Source organism: Tyto alba, unplaced genomic scaffold (genome assembly GCF_018691265.1).
Source record: "Tyto alba isolate M040663 unplaced genomic scaffold, T.alba_DEE_v4.0 Super-Scaffold_23, whole genome shotgun sequence".
Taxonomy (NCBI): domain Eukaryota; kingdom Metazoa; phylum Chordata; class Aves; order Strigiformes; family Tytonidae; genus Tyto; species Tyto alba.
The window spans coordinates 25,604,750-25,624,577 of record NW_024881297.1 but is presented as its reverse complement, the minus strand read 5'-3'; the positions used below and the strand labels follow the sequence as shown (position 1 = coordinate 25,624,577).

Here is a 19,828-nt window from a genome sequence, read left to right as displayed (position 1 = left end):
CTCTCAATTTCACAAAAATCAAAAAAAGGTTCCATTAAAAAAAAAAAAAAGAAACAAATTGGACTAGGATTGTAAAAAAATGGGATAGGAAGGATGAGTAAATCAGGAATATCACAAAGAAATGGAAAAAATAGTCATAGGAAAATTAGTATGACATTGGAGAACCAGCAAGCAAGGTTGTGGCTATTGGGAGGATTTTATTTGTGAGGAAAAGGGTAAAAAAGACAGAGGAATTGTAAGGAATGAAGGTAAAAGGAGAAGGAAGGAATGCCCCTTTGGAAAGACAGACGGATTTTGATGAGGCACAGTAAACAGACATTTAACTAGTTCCACACTAGTACAGAAAGACTTAATCTATTAACAAGAGAAAAAAATCATTTTTATGCAAAAAATAATCGGCTATATCATATTTAAAAATGGAAGGAAAGCACATTATTCATTTAATGTCATAGCATACTTGACACATTCAAATGCAAAAATCTTTTCCATGAGTGAAACATACTGCATTCATGACAAGATAGGAACAAAGTTTCTTGTCTAACTTTTCTGTGTGCCAAAAAGTCACAGGATAATATTTAGGAAAACAGCAACCCAAACATTATCCTCTTCACTGAATTATAAGATTGTGATGTAAAAAAAATCCCCATGAGTCAGAAACTGTAAATTGGCTAAGTTTTCATCTTAAACCTACAAACATGACAGCATAGCACAGAAGCTCAGTAGTTTCAGGGTCAAATCTCATGTTATTTGTGCTCGATGTAACACCAGTATATTAGCTGTGAGTGTTATGCAAGCACAGAGTATGGACATACTCCAAAAATGATTCTGAAAATGGACAGTACAATTTGGCTTCTGACTCTGTTATGTATCCTTAGGACTTGTATTTCTTTAACGTGTGTTACAAGTCAGCAGATAACTTCCAGTTTTGCAGGGCAAACCTATGATCTTACTCACATCAGCGCAGCAGTCATCTCTGTAGAGAACGGTCTGGATTTCCTAAGTACCTTACTACTTTTTCCACAGACTGAGCTCTTGTCTCTCAGGCTTTATCTCCTTACCCTGAACTGTAGAGATCCACAGGAGATAGGAAGAATCTACATGTGATGATGATTAAAAAAAAATTAACTCCTGCCCTTCCTCAGTGCCTAGAGAAATACAAATTTGTGGCACTGCTGTAACACCATTAGGGTTGGAACAATCTCCAGTGCTCACATGCACCGATTTTCATCCATACCGAGTGTAGGGGGAAAAGGATGAGGTCTGTCCAGCCACTGTTGTGACACTTCATACTCCTCTGTCAATATTTATAACAAGAGATACAACTGCACATTTGGGATCAGGGCCCCCTTCCCTCCCCCCTCCCCACAGCACAATCTCTACCTTTTGTTAAAGGTTATTTATTTTTGAAGGGATTTTTTTTTTGCATTCATACAACTTGAAAATATCAGATCAATTCTACAAACCTTTTTTGTGCTGAGTGCTCCCGGACTATAATTTTACATCAGTAATTACAGACCAAACACTTTAAAAAATTATTTTTACAGCCAAGTTAAGCAGACATAATGCAAACACTGACTTGTTTTCACTGTACCAGGAACTACTGACAAGCTAAAATAAAAATCAGCCTAGAACTCATCTCAAACTGAAGAAGTAAATATTTATTCTCTGCCCATCATAGCATGCCTATGAAAAAAACAAGTGTCACTGGTTCTCAATAGAATGTTAGTAATGATATATATATTTTTGCAATGTAATTTGAATTAAATTTCTTAACTGGAAACTTGCTAATCTCAATTTGTGCAATATCAGTCTAACAGCCAGTGCTGTTAAGGAATATTTATATATCAAGAAATCATAACCTGGACCCTCAACTTGTAAACTGGTTTATCTCTGTTGAAATGGGTGCTGTTACACCAATTTGGTCATAGATAATTTCTAATTTACCTAAGGAAAAGCATCAGAACTGGAAAAATTTGTTATAATGAAAGCTTCTATTAATTGCGCTACTTTGTGTCTTCTGAGAGGGAGCCTTCCATTTGGAAAAGAAACTATTGATGCAGCTAAGGTGGTTTTGGTGAAACCAGTATACTTGCAAGATACAACTATTCCCTTATTTCTGGAAAAAATGTGTCAAAACTGTGCAACACGTCTCTTTCACAGAGGTCTCAGCTGTATCTTCCCTGATTTTCTCTGAGAAGGACCTTCCTTTGCCTTTTAATTTTCTTTGAATATTCTGAGAATTCTTAAGGCAGAGATTACGTCTCCATTTTCACGCTATAGACTTCCTGACAATCCTCTTAATCTGAACGCCCATAAGATAACATGGTTTCTGAAATATCTGTCAGACTTTTTAACTGCTTTATCCCATGCATTCTCCTCAAGAAATAGATTTTGCCTTTTCCTGAATTTTTAGGGGGATGGAGGAGTAGGCTTCCTATGAGATGTGTCTTGCAGCCCAAGAGAACAAAGCTACATGGGCAGCCTGAATTGCAACTGAGCTCCAAAAAGGGTCTCACCATGCCTCGTGGCCACACACAATTTCCATACACAATTCCTTTGCCCTCTTGCAACTGGAGGTCCTGTGTTTGAGCAATTTAGTCATTCTCTGGGAATAGTGAACGAATACCCAAAAGCAGCATGCTGGACTCTAGGACTTTAAAATATTTTACGTCCTGAGTGCAAGAATTTCAGCTGTTCCATTTTCACATGATATCATATTATATAAGCCAACTGTTTTACCAGCTTTCCCGCATTTCTTCCAGAGATCTCCTGGGGCTCTGATGGCTGTATTTTGTCTGCTTATCTCTAGCTGTACATGGAAACACAGACTCGGAAGGTCTGGTTGGAAGGCACTCCTGGAGGTCGCCTAGTCTAACCTCTCAACCTGAGCAGGATGATTCATGACCCCAGGTCAGGTCAGACCAGACCAGGTCCTGCAGTCCTCCGTGGGCAGTGGTCCAACCACCTCTCTGGGTAAACCATCCCAGTGACATGCTGCCCTCCTTGTGAACAAGGTTTTCCTAATAGCCACTCTGAACCTCCCAGGAGCGGCGTGTGGTCCCGTGTTTTCCCATTTGCCATGACCCAGAAGAATTTTGTTCCATCATCTCTGTATCTCCCCTTCGAGTAGTTTGTCCTCCTATTTGTCAGACTAAGCCAGTCCACCTCCTTCAACCTCTTCTATCAGTTGCATGTGCCTCAGGACCCTGCCAGCTTGGTAGCCTTCTTCCTCTCCAATTTCTCAAGTTTTTCTTGAACTGGGAGGCTCAAAATACCTTCTGCAGTATTCAGGCAACCTCACCAAGATTGATTAGAGAGGGGTAATAACTTATTTTAATTTTCTGGACACAACCCTTCTAATGTATCCCAGTATGAGAACATACTGTTAAGGTCATTTGATTTGGTACCTACTGTAACTCCCCCTTAGCACGTGCTGACTGTTTTGCCAGTCATCTATCAGAGCCAGCAGTTATCAGTAACGCCTTTCTACTGATAACTGCTCTCAAAAAGAAAAGCTGTTCACTTGTGTCAGACAGACCTGCAGTCTTTGACAGCAAGCAAGAGTTCACCATTCACTGTGATTACTCTGCCCAGTCAGACACTGCCTTTATAATATTCATAGAGCACCTGCTTAAGCAACAGTTGTTCTGCAAAATCAGTACCCTACCACTGGTCTCTGAGCTCAAAATAAGCAATATAACAAGGGACAAAAGGGAAGGATACATTTCACAGTACCCTTATCAATGCATTCTTGGTAAGTGTTTTGCCTGACAGTATTAGGAAAAGGAGATGAACTCAAACAGCCATGGTGACTTTTTAACCCTGCTTCTTGTTTAAGATACCATGATGAGATGTGGACCTAGTATAACCCTGTATACGTCAGCTAGGCAAAAGTAGTTTGAACTAGAAAAATCACCTGCTGTGTGTATGGACTTTTATATTAACTGTCTTGGTGTAAGGACAAGTTCAGCACTTTTAGCACCTGGGCTCTGTGTTGATTAGAAATAGGGAAGATTTGCTCATGAGCTTTCTCTGCACACATTTAGTCCTAAATTGCTTTTTGTTAAACGTACTTCCAACTCACTGCATCTGGACAGTAAAAACGAAGTTAGGCTGCTTCTGTTACTTCACCGTCTAGCTGGTTTACCAGAACAGTAGAGTAGATAATTTAATTTCAATCCACAAGTATCAGACATTGCCAAAAATAAAAATTTAAATAGTCTCTGTCCTGATCCATTTGGTGTGGGACAGGTAGTGTGTACAGGCATGGTACACTAGGTTCAACAGTTATACTGCAAATACTGCCAAGGAACAGAGCTGGTGTCTTCAGTATAAAATTACTACCACAAGGACATATTTCACTGATGTCTGCATTAAAAATTTCAGGCTGACAAGGATTTTCAACAAGTATAGGATGGATAGGAGAAAAGGAGCTTAAAAACAAGCTGTGCATTGGGACATATTGATATTAGTAGTTCTGTGCATAAATTTTCATGGGTTTTCATGTTTTTGCTTAGCGTGTACCTGTGACCTGCCTTTTGGCACACAGTAAAAACAAAGATAAGTTTTAATGGAACAATTTATAGCATAAAGACAGCAGAACTGACTAGGCTGAGGAATCAAGCAACAGTTAATAACACTGGGGTCACCTTTTCTCCCTTTTCTCCTATATCACCCTTTTCTCCTCGAGGACCAGGGAAACCCTATAAAAACAAAATGGACAAAGATAGGTCGACTTTTATTCACATGCAGGTTAAGCTTTCAAATACTCTTGGAAAACATAAAAATAGATGATTTCACTACATGCTTTGTATGTATATGTACGTTATATGTGTACACATGCATGCACACAAGAGCATGTGAGACAGGTAAGTAATAGTGTTTGGTAGAGTCATTTTGCCAGCAATGGAAATACATCATATCACTCAAAATGGCAGTAGTCCATGTTATGTAGCATATGTACATTCCGGAAAAGATTCCTCCAAGTTAGGGATTTCAATGTAGGACTAGAATAAAAAGCCTTCAGTAAGTCTTTTTAGCATGCCAAATAAAGAACTTATATTTTTAAATTTATCCCTTACAGGTTATGGAACTATTCTCTTTAGTTAGCATAAATTTACTTAACCAAATGTTAGTGACTCCTTGTTCTTCTCTGACCGAGTCACAAGTCTGTGTATTTTCTTACCCAGTGCAGTTTTTCAGCCTACTGTCTTCCAAAGGACCAAATACTTATATTAGTAAGCACAATATCTAGTGGGGTCTGTCAATAAGGGATGTATATTGCATAATTTTTGTCCTCTTTATCATTGAGAAAGAGCAAATGCAGCATTTGGCACACTCTCTGTATGTACTGCATGCACACTAAATGCAAACAAAGCTGTTACACGAGTAAGCTATTTCTTGAAAGACGCTTACATACCATTAAAAGAGTACTGGTCATACATATTACTTACATCAAGGCCAGGTTCGCCATCTTTGCCCTGCCAAAGAACCATATAAACTACATTAGTGTCCCTAAGCTGCGATACTAACGGCCACCTTGATGCCCGACTTCTGTGCTCCCTTTGTACAGCAGCACCCCATGTTTCTAAGGCTGTAACACACAGCACTGTCATTAGTGAAGGACATTTCTGTCAGTGTTTAACATTGCCAGGAACTGATAACTTGACTGTAAAATTTTGCTTGACTGTAAAATTTTGTTTGTAGGCAGATTCCAGGAGCAAGCTAAAAATGAAGAAAATCCTATCATTTTTAATTTTTAGTTCAGAGGAAAGGGAAGCAGAAATTGGATTTTTTTTTTTTTAATTTAACTGAAAAAAGTGACCCTCAGATAAACATGCATTGCAAGCTAATTTAACATTCCACCGAGCCTGAGAACTGTCTCTAGTCATTGACTCCTGATCCAATTAAATGCACCTAATTAAACCACAAATCTGTATTCCATCTTAAATTAATTAATCAAACAGATTAGACTGGAGAGGGTATGGAAACATTGCCAGTCTCTTGCAGAGGCTGGTTGTGCCTCGCCAAGCATGTTTACATGGATTTTCTTGTGTCAGGGTACAGAACAGACGTGTGTATATGTACACACCTGACTCAATCACCAGCAAAGTAAACAGAGTAAGTCAACTGATTTTACTGGGGCTATCCTCATTAGGCCAAAGGAAATTCTCACTCATGTTTCAGAAGCGGATAATATGAATTAAATGGTTGATTTAAAGCATACCATCTCCACCTATGAATGACCAACAATGAACTTCCCAAATTGCTTCTCAGCACATGGCAGAGAAATGAAAACAAAACTGGTCTCTGAAGTGTCAAACAAAACAAAAATACAACGACAAAGTAACCTTGCAGCACGGAAATCCAAGCAATTTACTGACATTAAGAAAGTCACAGCTTTCCACAGTTTATCCTGAACTCCTGCCTCTCTCGCATGGTGTCCAGACCGCCGATGGCCACAGGCTGCAGAAACAGGAGTACTTGCAGTCCGGATTTCTTCTCTCTTGCTGGTTCATGTAAGGTCTGTTTCACTACTTTTGCACAACCACGTGCATGGGTAGAAATCTAAGTCTATCATACAGACCAGCGACCTTGTACTGTCAGGTATTATTATCTATCTCTATCTTTGCCTTTTCCAAATAACTTCATTGCTAGGTGAAAAGCAGTCATAAAGCACACAAAGTTTAATCAAGTAGTGATGAAAAGCTCAATGTGTACAAACTATGTGCAACTTACAGGCAAGCCATACGGTCCTCTGGGTCCAGGGTCACCTGCAGTTCCCTTTTCACCCTAAGAAAAGATTACAGAACAAGCAAACAAAAACATTGTCTATCTTAGAAATGATCTCTACCAAGTGCTTTAGGTTAAAGTTTATGCCTTCTTAAATCTTTTGAGTGAAAAACAACCAAGGTCATTTATTTTTATTAAATTATGAAGGGGGAAAAGAGAAGGTGTTTATTACTTTCTAGGCAAAATGACTTTTCGGGCATATGACACTACATTTGTTTTTAAATCCATTAGTAACTAAAAATATTTTTCAAACTGAACTTGCACTGATTTCGATTTTAGGCTTGTCACAGCTGTAACGTTGCGCTCAGTAAAAATCCAGTGTTATAATGAAAACTGAGGATATACAGCATCAAGATCCAGCACAGCAGCTGAGATGCAACACAGTGACAAGCAAAAATAATATGCCTATCAAAGCTTGCATTTAAGCAGGCAATACTACTAACAGTGACTTTGTGAAGATTATCCCATGCACTGTACCATGTTGCTAACTGCTCTACTGGATTCTAGATTAGCGATGTAAATACCCTGGTTTGTTAAATCAAAACTGTATTGATGTGCAAGACAAACAAGTACAGAGATTATCCTAGAAGTTTGATCATATTCTGCACTCAAATCCACAGGAAAATTACTAGTTTCCAGAGGGATGCTACCAAAATTATTTTGCAAGCTTAATCTAGAGCAAACTTTTCCAAATTAAATGAAATTTCAGGGTAACAAATTTCAGGCTGACAGCAGTCATCATCTTTGCCCTCTAATTGTTCTTCATCAGGACGGATACGGAGTTCAGACTTGCCGAGTCAGCCACCACGGGCCCACAGAACGGCTCACGCAGGCCTGTGCAGGCCTGTGCAGGCCTGCTGGGGAGGCAGGGCTCCTAACCAGGGCAGCCATCTTGTTTCAGACTGGTGCTCGCTCGCCTGAATAAAGCCCGGCAGAAAAGCCATACTCTCTTGAGAGAGCTCAGCTGCTCCAGGTGTTGATGAGATTAAGAAAAAGTCCTGACCACCTCCAGTTTTCAAAGCTCCTACTCTGGATTTGTTACACAGAGTTATTTGGATCCCATCTTCACCTCCTTTCCTTAACCTATCACAAGGCTTTGTGTCAGGCTCCTGGCCTGCTGTGTTTCATCCTAACAATTGCTGCACTTAAGCTCTTGAGATAATTCTGTGTACAAGATCCTCTAAAAATCTGGGTTACTTACCAATGCATTACTCTATTAATAAAAGCACAAGACAGAGATGTAGATGTGTGCCTAATTAATAGCAGTGATCGTCAGCACAGTCCAGTCCCTCAGCATAGCTCTGAAAATGGGCTGCTAAATCTCAATTTTATTGACTGGATAATACCAAAAAAGCAGGCACCAGAATAAACTGAGTCTGAACCTGTTGTTGAATAATCACAGCAGTAAGGAGTTTGTCAGCGTAACTGACAATTAATGTATTTTAGATACTTCATGTTTTTACAGAGGTGAATACTGTCTATACTCAATTTAGTGGTGATTAGAAATGTAATACCCGATCTTTCTGGATTCTGTTATCTCCAGCCATTTCTGAGCAGCACTTGGGCTGGATGACCTTGTAGAACAATAGGAGGTATTGGGAAGTAAATCCCTTGAAGCTTTAAAACATTTTGCTGAGAAGAAACTAATGTGCTGACTTATGCATGTAACAGCTACAAAACTGTTTGATCAATACTTGAAATATGTCAAGACTAGTTAAGTATCTTTTTTTTAAATCTTCAACAGCAAAGATGACTGTACAAAGTCCTCTCAAGATAGGCCTATAACGTTGCTAAACATATGGTAGACATAAAGATACTGAATGTATCAGTCTAGGAAATAATCTCATCTGTTATGTAAGAATATTTTTAGAGAAATGTATCTCACATTTTTTTTGCCTCCAATATCAGATAAGTGTGGAATATCAGATGAGGTTCTGAATGTTTATGGATTATGTAAGATTGATGGACTGTCATGGGCATACTGCTCTTAGCCATCATGATAAAGTATTTCCTTCAGGGAAACAGACATTTGCAAACTTCAGGAAGGTTTTTAATATCTTCTGGTAAAACAGTTCATTAGTGTCCAAAAAATAAGAAACTTTAGCTTTTTTTTTGCCTCTTATTTCACTTCAGTCTCCTGAATCACGGGTGAATATGAACTACCATTTGCTTGAACAAAGCTGAATAATCGGTGTCTTCATTAAGATTGATATGGATATTTTGTAACTGCCATGGTGACAAATATTTTAATCAAATTAAAGAGAATGCATTTTACCTCTTACAACAGAACATGTGTAGTGATGACAGTGTTGCACAGATTATGCTGTCTGAGAGCCAAGACCAAGCTCAAAACGAGGTCTTTGCCATCAAGGCAGGAGTTTCAGGAAATTAGCATTTAATTAATTTTGTCTTTCAGCTTCTTCTGGATGGACAAGATGTTGGATACGCATTATGTTTACATGCCCCCTTTCACTTAGTATTAGCTTAAGATGTTTATTTGTTTACCAATGTTCTTTCAAGACAATATATGTGAGATTAATAGGTACACAGCCAGATTCAGAGGCCTATTATGACTGACTCCTCCATTTAATGAAGATGGTGTCTGAAAAAGCTCTCTAAGCACTATGCTGGGTCTGAATGGTGTTTTTTTTTGGTAGCAGGGGAGGGGGCTACATCAGTGGCCCCTGTGAGAATCTTCTCAAAGCTCACCCGGCTCCAAGTTGGACCCACCTCTGGTCAGGGCCGAGCCAGTTAGCGATGGTGATTGGACTTCTGAAAGAACATATTTAAGAAGTGGAACCTGTGATGGTGTTGGGATTTGTGAGGAGGACACCTATGCAAACATCCAGGTCAGTGGAAGGAAGGAGGTGGATGGGGTAGGAGGTGTGCTGGGGCAGAGTCCCCCTGTATCCCGTGGTAGAGATAGAAGGGTCACCCCTCCATGCCACCTATGGAGGTCCACGGTGGAGCAGAGGCTGACCTGAAGACTATGGAGGAGCCCACACTGAAGCAGGCAGCTACACTTAAAGGAAGCTGGGGCTCTGAGGGGAAAAGCAGCCTCGCTGTTGTAGTTCGGCACTGGGAGGGCTGCAACACGTGGGGAGACCCATGGCAGAGCAGCTCGGGAACGGCTGCATCCCGTGGGAAGGACTCATCTCAGAGAAGCCTCATGGAGGACTGTCTGCAGTGAGAGGGGAGCTCCGTGGAGCAGGGGAGGGATATGCAGCGTTCAACCCCCATCCTGAGGAGGAAGGAGTGGGGAGCTGACTGCAACCCCCATCCCCTGCCCCTGCACCACTGGGGGAGCAGAGGGAGAGATGGGGAGCAGAGCTGAGCCTGGGGAGAAGGGAGGGGTGTGTGGGGGGTGGTTTTGGATGTGGTGGCACTTCTCACTGTCCCACCTGGTCAGTTAAGTGTTGTTTTTGTTAGTGTTTGAATTAAAGTGATGTTCTTTTTTTCTTCCCCTAACGAGTCTGTCTCTTGCCTGTGACTGTAATGGGTGAGCCATCCTTTCCCTTTCCTTATCTGGATTCCTGAGCCATTTTTGCTTCATTCTTCTCCTTTCCTAACGCTGGGAGGGAAGGAGTGAGCGAACAGCTGCATGGTGCTCAGTTGCCCTCTGGGCTCCAACCACAACAGGACCTAGCAAAATGGTATCTTCAATAGCTGAAGATTCTATTAAGGACTGTAAGACACCCAGCCTAATAAATTATATTAATTCAGAGTATTAATTATCACTTCTGTTTCTACCAAAATAAATGCACAAAACCCCAGTAATGGAATGCTCACCAGCATCATACCTTCATGAAGTGTTAAATCTTGTGTAAACTTTTAATAATCAAAGTACAGTTTAAAGTTCAGAAAGAAAATTACATGGTTAAGCTCACACAGTGAGTCAACAGCATGTTTGTTCTAAAATTCATGTTTTCCTATTTTCTAGTGACATGAATTATTTCCCTAGTCCACTTTCTCACCATCCAAATAAGTTTTGTATGACAACTGTCTGATGTTTTCTATTTTAACTAAATAGGTAAATTGGAAACTAACCAACCAGCCCTCATTTTCACAACAGTCCGTTCTACCCAAGAAGAGTGCAGCCTATGCAATAATGAATTAATGATTTCTATAGAAGAAATCACTAGTCTTCAGTTTGATTATATTTGCTTTTCTTAACTTTTAAGAAGACATAAATATTTTACATGTATTCTTTCAAAGTGAGATTGTCTTTCCAAATTTTAAATAATGTGGATTTAAGAACATTGTATCTTTCATGTTAGGAATCCCTAGTGCCTTTCTAGGTTAATATTGGCCCAAAGTTTTTCTTATCAGTGTGGACAAAATATGATCCTGTCCAGTGATGGTGAGCAGTAGCACTATATACCATTTCTAATTAAAAGGCAAAGTCTGAAATATGAAGACAAAAATGTTTTCCTCCTGCTTTCACATAAACAAATTCAACAATTGCAAATGCAAGTTGTACAACTGCATCAAAGTCACTTGATTTGCTATTTAGATAATGAAACATATATCAACACCAGGCACCTGTTAGATAACTATGCTACAAACAACTTCTTCTCCCAAACAGTATTGAATAAGTAAATGAACAATTACTTGGAAAAAACCCCTTCCATCTCTCTTGTGAACTTCCTCTTATTCATTTAGCTACACAGAAAATGGTGGCTCTGCAAGAATTTCTCGCACGCTTTAGTTTCTATATTTTTGCAAATATGTCCCTCTGTGCTCACACAATTTTTGAACCAATTTACATCACAGGAGTTCCTATCCCCTTTGTAACTAATACTTGTCAACAGCCATGGTAGGGCTGATTCTAGATACAGCTGTATGACTTATTATGACCTTGGATACTTTCATAAGGAAAACCAATTATAGTTATCTTCCATACATTACATGAATAGTTTATATTGTAGCACATTGTATTGGAAAGAAATTTCAACTGGTAGTACATACGCATATCCTTCAAGATAAAAGCTCATAATGCAAGACTAAAATGTAAAGTATTTATATATATTTCTACATGTATATCTCATCTAAATTATTTCCTGAAGTTCAGAAGATGATGTTCAGCTATCTTTTCACAGAGTTGATAGAAAAAAAGGTTATGTTCTAGTTGAAAAAAGACTTGCATCTGTAATCCCCTAGGAGAAAAAGAAAAATAGCCAAGTCTTTCAGACAGTTAACTAGCCTGAGTGGTAACTACAGTCTACTGTTCCTATTTTGGACTGTGCTGCACGTCGTGTATTTATTTCTCAACACACAGCTCTGTAAAAATGAATCATCAAGTCACACATACCTTTCCAAGATGCACTGCTGTTAAAGCTAACTGGACCTGTGCCATATATCTGCGTCCTTAAGATAGCCAAGTCTGAAGTCTTTTTAGCACAGCTGTTTTGTTAAAGTGAGAAATTAAGACAGACAAAAATTCTGGGCTAGCAACTCCTTGAAGGTTTTAGTTAGTATAAAGTATCATCTCTTGTGTTGTCGCGTAAGTCGATGGTTGTATTGTTAAAGATGACAGGTTCACAGTTAAAGATTAAGGTCCCTATCCTACTTCCACTGGAGAAAATTTACTGTGAATACTTAAAATGAAATAGGAGGGCTCCTATCTTCTAAGTTTAAAAAAAAAAAAAAGGAAAAAAAGTTTAAATTGTATAGAGGTTAGAGAACTTTAAAAAGATAAAAACATGTAAGTGCAAAGAGGTGAGAAATACAATTTTTTTTTTTGCCATTGCATACACATATAATCATATCACACAATTTTCTTTTGTCCCAGTTTGTTTCCTCAGTCCATTTACACAAAATAATAAAACCAACCAAATTATGTTCTGTGTAGCACTGTGAACTTGGAAGTCCTGTACATTTTTATTGATTAGTCATTATAAAATACTAGCTCCCCTGAAGTTAAGGAGTTACAAAATCAACCCTTAAACAGATAAATGTGTGAGTAACTAGAATGCATAGACAGTTCTGGGCTGATCCTTAAACAGATGAGATACTGTTATTTTTAGGAACATCTAGGTACACTATAAATATCCATATGACATTTTGCCATTGCAGTAGTTGCTTTGTAAAGAGAAGCACATAGAACACATACTTACTCTGTCTCCTTTAGGACCTGCAGGGCCATGGGGACCAACTGGGCCATCTACACCCTACAAAAGGAAACAAAAGGGCTAAGAGAGAGGTCTTGTTCTTACAAGTCTTTAGTTTTAATGGCTGTCTTCTAGCCGAGAACTAACATGGAATCAGTCTTCACCAGTTGAAAATTCAGACTTAATTGTGATGGGACCTAGCCAAACAAATCCATTTGGCTTTCAGAACTCCACCTATAAGCTCTCCTGTTATGAGATAACCCCTCTTTCTTCTAGTTGGGTTTTACTTTATTCATGGAAATCATCAGATTTATAAAGATTTTAAATTTATTGAAGGAAATTTTGCTAGGGAAAAAGGAAGGGTAAAACAAAGTGATTTTTTTTAATTTTTTTAAAAAATATTTATTATTTTTTAAATTAAAATGTCCACCTGTAAAGTGGATTTACCTGTTGCAGTGGTCAATGGGAATCTTACAGAAGCCTTCAAACACACAACTCCACACCTCTTTCACTTTATCCCTTTCTTCATCATTATAAAAAACAATGATTTACCATTTATGTTTAATATGAGAATGCCCACAGCAGAACCCCAGCACGTCTGTGTCCATTTCACTGATTCCACATTAGCATTGAACAAGTCACACAAGTTTTCCTGTGTAAACTAAATCCTTGATCTTGGGAAAATAAGCACCCCAGCCAAGGCAGTTGTCCAACTAAAGATCAAAACCAAACCGACTTTTTAAGATTCCAAGCTCCCTCGACAGAGAATTATGCTCTCCTTCCCACACGCACTGCCCTCAGGGTCTGCTTGGAGCCCCATTATGCAGCCTGGGAAATGCCAACAGCGTTTGGCCTTCCTTCCTTCCTTTTCCTTCCTTCCTTCCTTCCTTCCTTTTCCTTCCTTCCTTCCTTTCCTTCCCTTCTTTTTCTTTCTTTTCCTTCCCTTCTTTTTCTTTCTTTTTCTTCCTTTCCTTTCCTTTCCTTTCCTTTCCTTTCCTTTCCTTTCCTTTCCTTTCCTTTCCTTTCCTTTCCTTTCCTTTCCTTTCCTTTCCTTTCCTTTCCTTTCCTTTCCTTTCCTTTCCTTTCCTTTCCTTTCCTTTCCTTTCCTTTCCTTTCCTTTCCTTTCCTTTCCTTTCCTTTCCTTTCCTTTCCTTTCCTTTCCTTTCCTTTCCTTTCCTTTCCTTTCCTTTCCTTTCCTTTCCTTTCCTTTCCTTTCCTTTCCTTTCCTTTCCTTTCCTTTCCTTTCCTTTCCTTTCCTTTCCTTTCCTTTCCTTTCCTTTCCTTTCCTTTCCTTTCCTTTCCTTTCCTTTCCTTTCCTTTCCTTTCCTTTCCTTTCCTTTTTTTCCTTTCCTTTTTTTCCTTTCCTTTCCTTCCTTCCTTTTCTTTCCTTTCCTTCCTTCCTTTTCTTTCCTTTCCTTCCTTCCCTCCCACGGGCAGCACAGGCAGCCCGGCTGCTGGGAAGCACACGGACTCAGGAATGACGATCGGCACAGAAAGACAAGGGACTCACCCGGGGTCCTGGCTTTCCGTCTAAGCCAGATGCTCCCTGTGTGGTTAGGTGGAAGCATGGATGGTGGGTACAACACGAATGACAAGAACGTGAGATTAGTAAGTGATGCCGATGAATAAACATCATTCAAACGTACAGTACAAGTCGTGACAGGGTTCTGAAATGGGTACCACATTACTACAGCATGTTAGTTAAAAATTCACATAAAACATCAAGAGCCTGGTTCTGTTCTCACATTAGTGTAACATCACTGACCCACCCCTGCCCTCATGCCCCAGTGTATTTAGGCCAGAATAACATCAAGCTATAGAAGTGCTATAAACACCAGATGTTAGGGTGCTTTTGAGCCTTAAAACGCAAATATTTACTTTGTAATTTACTTGCATGCGTTCTAATTTGCAAATAATGACAATACTGAATATTATACTACACAAAGAAAGGAAAAATGTATGTTAACCGTGATAGGAAGTATTTAAGTTCAAGAATAGTGTATTATGAAGCCAACAAAATCTAGATCCTGATTACAATGGCCTCATTAATTTCAAAGAGCCCGGGAGACAATTACATTTCCTGTTTTCCCAGTATACTCCCAATTCGGAGCACAGTCAAGGGCTGGAAGTAGGTAGCACCCGGCACTATTTTTGGCACATTATTTCCCCTTCAGCATCCTTGGGGACGGGATGACCTCTGGTGGATTTTATGCGAATAACAGAGCAGCAGAAAAAGAGCTGCTCGACTATCCCAGCACTGCTGGCAGCAAGGTTGGGCTAGGGAGACAGGGAATAATCTGGGAGGAAAAAAAAAAAAAAAAAAAAAAAAAAAAAAAAGGCAAAAAACCTCATTAAAGACAAGATCTATATAAATTTGAAAGATTAATGGCATATTTTGCTCTGGGTTAGAACAAATATTTCTGGCAGAACCAAAACCTTCTTCTTTCTTTTAGACATTTTCCGGGGGTTGGCTCAGACCTCCAAAATTCCCTCTCTACATAGCTGTAACTGTCATCTTGAAAATTATCTTTTTTTTTTTCCCCAAAATAAATTAAAATTATCAGTGAAGCTGACCTTGTCGAGAGGCCCCGCACATAATTATTTAAAATACTAATCAGGGAGTTTTTTTCCTCCACAACAGAAAGTATTTTCTCTTTTGTCAAACTAAATTTTAGGACCCATCATATTTCAACATGAAAATTTATTTTATCTTTCCAAGACAAAATTTATGCCAAACACTCAGAATGGAAATTTTCTAAAGAACAAGGCAAAAATAACAATCCACCATCCCTAATGAATGAGCAAAAAAACGAACTCTCCTAAATCAGTTTGTAACTTTCCTCAGTTAGACCTCTCCATTTAAACTGCAGAAGTGCAAACAGAGGAAGAATAACTGAAGAGACATGGAAAACGGAAGATTCTTTTTTTTTTTAATGCAAACACCATACAACACTGAAATAACAATATGACTAATGTAATGTGGGTAATGGCATCCCTGTGACACTGAACACTTTCAACTGACACATAACAGAAAACCCCGACAGCACTGGATGTTACAGGACATTACTTTGGACAATAGCACAGATTTGGGGTAAAACAAAACAAGACTGATGCTCTGCTCTGACTTGGTATACTTTGTGTGTGCTGTTGAGTAAACCAGAGTTGTTCATCAAGAGTAGAAAGAGAAGTTTGTGCTTTGCACTGAGATTGAATAGTTGGGGTTTTTTTACTTACTGGAAGACCAAGGGGCCCTCTGTCACCCTTTTGACCTGCTTCACCCTTCAATCCTTTAAGACCATTTAACCCTGGTTCACCCTAAACGTAAAAGTATAAATGCCAAGTTTTTGGTGCTATAAAGGATGTTTAAGCCGGGAGAGAAGAAGCCAGTCTCAGAAATGGCTGCAAATTCCAGTTTGAAACAACAACACAAATTCAAACTTCTTAGCTTACTGGAAAGTTATATATTCATATAGTACTGGGCAAAAAGCACTTGGGAGGGTGTCTCCTGGAGATTTAAAATCTGTGTGAAAAGAACTACAGGAAACTTATGAGTTACAGACTCTTTTGAATCTTCTCCTAATGATTATCACTACAGTTATATGGTTCGAATTAAGCATGAGTTTCAGGGGGTTTTGGAATTTCCTCAAATCCCATAAATGACCCTATATAGATAATTCAAACTGAAAGAAAACTTTCAGAAAAATAAGCTTCAAAACTGCAGCCTTCTACAGTGGGATCTCCTGAAAAGTGCATTTTGTAAGGAAGCAGTATTTTTTCTTACGGCAAACTGGAATTTGCAGCAAAATCTTACATAAAGATATTTTAAACCTTTAAGCGTTCATAATTAAAGAGTAACAAATTAAAACAAGCAGTATAGGTTATACAGTGCCAAGCTATTTGAGAGGCCCACAGTTTCCGTGTTCATACAGAGAAGTTTAAGCAACATAAGAAATGGCACTTGTGATTGTTAAATTATGCATAGGCTATTACACTAAACATCACTAAGAGGATAATGGTGGACTTGGAGTTGCCAATAAAACATTCTTGCATCATGAAAAAATACCTCAGTTTGAGGGCTGCCCAGTCAAAAAAGAGTACTGACCACAACTGCCTCTTTGGGGAAACAGAAATACCTGGGTACTTCAATCAGGCTGCTCCCCATGGCCTTGTTCCTTGTTTTCCCTTTGATGTATTGTGTTACCTTATATCATATTCATATATTAAAAAAAAAAAAAAAATGATCTCAATAGAATCTAGTCTGCTGCTTTAAGTAACTCCAGACACCACCTGCCTGCTTTGGACCCTGCCTAAGTAGCCATTTATTTATTATTCTTCTCTTTGACTTGATGTGACTTTCAGAGCAGTAGCACTGAAAATGCTGAGGTTTTGGAAACAGACCTGAGAAATCTCACAAAAGCCTGCATCTCAGGCCAAAACCCTGAGGTAAGGCAGGGCTGGTGCTAAGATGGAACAGACTTGACTTCAAAAAATGATTTATGACTCAGGCTTCTTGCGCCAAGGTAACACAAACAGCCTCACGATGAGTCAAACCTGTGATTTTCTGTCTCACACCTAAAAAATCAAAACAAAACCCCAAAACTAAACAAAAAATCCCCTTCTCCTCTCCCTTATTTTTTGAGAAAGGTGGATGTGATTAGGGAGCCACAGTGATTAAAATGATCACGCCTGACATCACCGGCCCTAATGAACGCTATGCTAGCGTCACACTGAATTTTAGTTTACTGGTGATTACTGAATTGAAGCACAAATTAAAATATTCCTTCCCTCCTCCTGAGCAGTTTTCATGGGCTTAGAGTCCCTAGAGTGTCTCTTCATGTACTATGCTGTGGAAAACGTTCAAATAGTATTGCAGAGCAGCCTGATCAGGGATTCCAGATTGGAAAACATGAAAATACACACATGAGTTTGTGACGGGGAACTTGCATAATGTGTGAAGGAACTGGTCAGCAAAGTACATGGCAGGTAAGAGGGTGAAGGGCCATTCATACTGGAAGAAGTAGGAGATGCAAGAGAGCATAAACGAAGAGTTTACTTGACTCCACTTCCTGAGTGTGTAACGCACTTCTATGTTCAAAAGTAATTCCACTTGCAAATGTGGTGTTGAGTAACTTGACAATAAGCAGGAAACTAAATAATTTAGTGCCACATCACAAATATTAATACAAAAAATGGATTCAGCCAATGCTCAGGAGAAATACTACTCAGAAACTACCACAGAAACTGTAAAAAGATTTTAAGCTATCTGTTAATATTAAAATCTGCTTTAAGGTTTAAGAATATCAGAAATATTTATTAAGTGAGGCATAAGACAAAATGTAGCTGCATGCATTAGAGAACAAAGCACGAGACTTCACAGGCATCGAGAACATGACCATTTTAGACAGCCATTTACCTTTGGGCCAGGAAGTCCGTGAGGTCCCTGAAAATAAAGATACCATTTTTCATTAGGAAAATACACCACGAATTTTTAAGAGTTTGTTGCTTTGTAGGGGTACAAGTTGCACCTGCATTTTTGTCCTCACAAATGAAACGCAGCTGCCAATAAAACAACTGTAAACCCCTGATTCAGAGAATGACCCAGACCACTAGCATGTTAACAATAACATAGACAGGTGCAATTAGTTTCTCTGCTTCCTATAAATTTTAAGACATGCAGAAAAGGTCCTAAATTAGGTCCCTCTCTAAGGGTCACATACACTCATGGCACTTCTATTAAGCAGACATTAAAATGACAAGAGGGCTTAAGCCCTTTCTTCCTCCTAAGCTTACCATAGGGCCTGGAGGACCATGTGGCCCTGGTGGTCCAGGTGGTCCTATCATCTACAGACAAAAAGACAATGGCATTAAATCACGCAGAGTAAAGAACTCCCTCACAAATACCAAAAGTCTGACTGACCCTTCTGTTGGCAAGCACTTACAAACATAGCAATGCAACAGTGCACATCAACAGCATATCTTGAAAGGGATTTAGGAACGGGAATTATTTTGGTTTGAGAGACAGAGTACCTGAAGTGTAGATCTGCCTGTGCCATATGGCAGTGTGCCCATCTCCTGATTCTTACTCTTAGGGTCTAAGATATACTTTAAGCCACTATGGGGAAAAAGACATCTCTCTAAAACAAACAGTACTGAGAAGGAACGCTTGAACTTTTAATATGTTATGGTGTGTGCTCCTTAGTTGCCTCTGTACTATGTAATCTACAGAAACAGAAAAAGATGATGTGTGATTTTTATTCCTCTCCCAATACTGATGAGTGGAAAAGATGCTAAATTCAAGCTAGATTTTGGCATATTTTCAAAATTGCCCTTTGTCTCTCCTTTTATTCCATTTAGCCCACTTGTACCAAGAATTCCCTAAAGTTATTAAAATAGGTAACCAGGTTGCTCAGCGTTAAGTGCATGCATATTCTGTGCTGGTTTTCTGTGTTCCTAACAGATCCATGGAAGAGAATATCATGATGATATTTACAGTTTAATATTACCTCTCCTCCTGGCTTTAATCCCAAAGGGCTACTACCGTAACCTGCAAGGTGGCAGCAGGGGTGCTAAATCAGGTCTCCAGACTTAGGCGCAACCTCCCTGATACACTAGCTGTTGGTGATGGTAACGGTGGCAACAAAATGAGCATTGAAACCTAGGACACGGATTCTACCCCCCGTGAAATCTCCTGAAAACTGAAAGCATTGCTTTAAGTGAAAACAAGCAGAACAAGATGAATGAGTTAGCGAATTAGCTTGTAACAAATTAATTTTCATTTCAGAGAAAGGGGGTCGGAGATACAGGGTGCCCAGCATGTCCTGTGATGGCAGAGGGTAACCCCGTAGACTCCTCAGAGATATGGCTCCTCATTCCCAGGACATGTCATCGCTGACGAGGTAGTGGTAGTTAACTTCTGCTCTAAGGTT

The 19,828-nt window shown here is 39.2% G+C and overlaps 1 protein-coding gene across 5 annotated transcripts in view; it reads right to left on the bottom strand.

The window, feature by feature from the left end:
* Nucleotides 1-19,828, bottom strand: part of COL25A1 (collagen type XXV alpha 1 chain) — a 321,970-nt gene that overhangs the window by 10,154 nt on the left and 291,988 nt on the right. For 2 of the 5 annotated variants that reach the window (XM_042796993.1, XM_042796994.1), the window contains 8 exons: nucleotides 18,693-18,743; nucleotides 18,316-18,342; nucleotides 16,137-16,217; nucleotides 14,413-14,448; nucleotides 12,909-12,962; nucleotides 6,739-6,792; nucleotides 5,454-5,480; nucleotides 4,650-4,703 (listed from right to left, as the gene is read on the bottom strand). In XM_042796993.1, the coding sequence (XP_042652927.1) occupies nucleotides 4,650-4,703; nucleotides 5,454-5,480; nucleotides 6,739-6,792; nucleotides 12,909-12,962; nucleotides 14,413-14,448; nucleotides 16,137-16,217; nucleotides 18,316-18,342; nucleotides 18,693-18,743 (384 nt within the window). The remainder of the gene's footprint in view (nucleotides 1-4,649; nucleotides 4,704-5,453; nucleotides 5,481-6,738; nucleotides 6,793-12,908; nucleotides 12,963-14,412; nucleotides 14,449-16,136; nucleotides 16,218-18,315; nucleotides 18,343-18,692; nucleotides 18,744-19,828) is intronic. The other 3 variants (XM_042796996.1, XM_042796997.1, XM_042796998.1) reach the window with 3 other exon arrangements.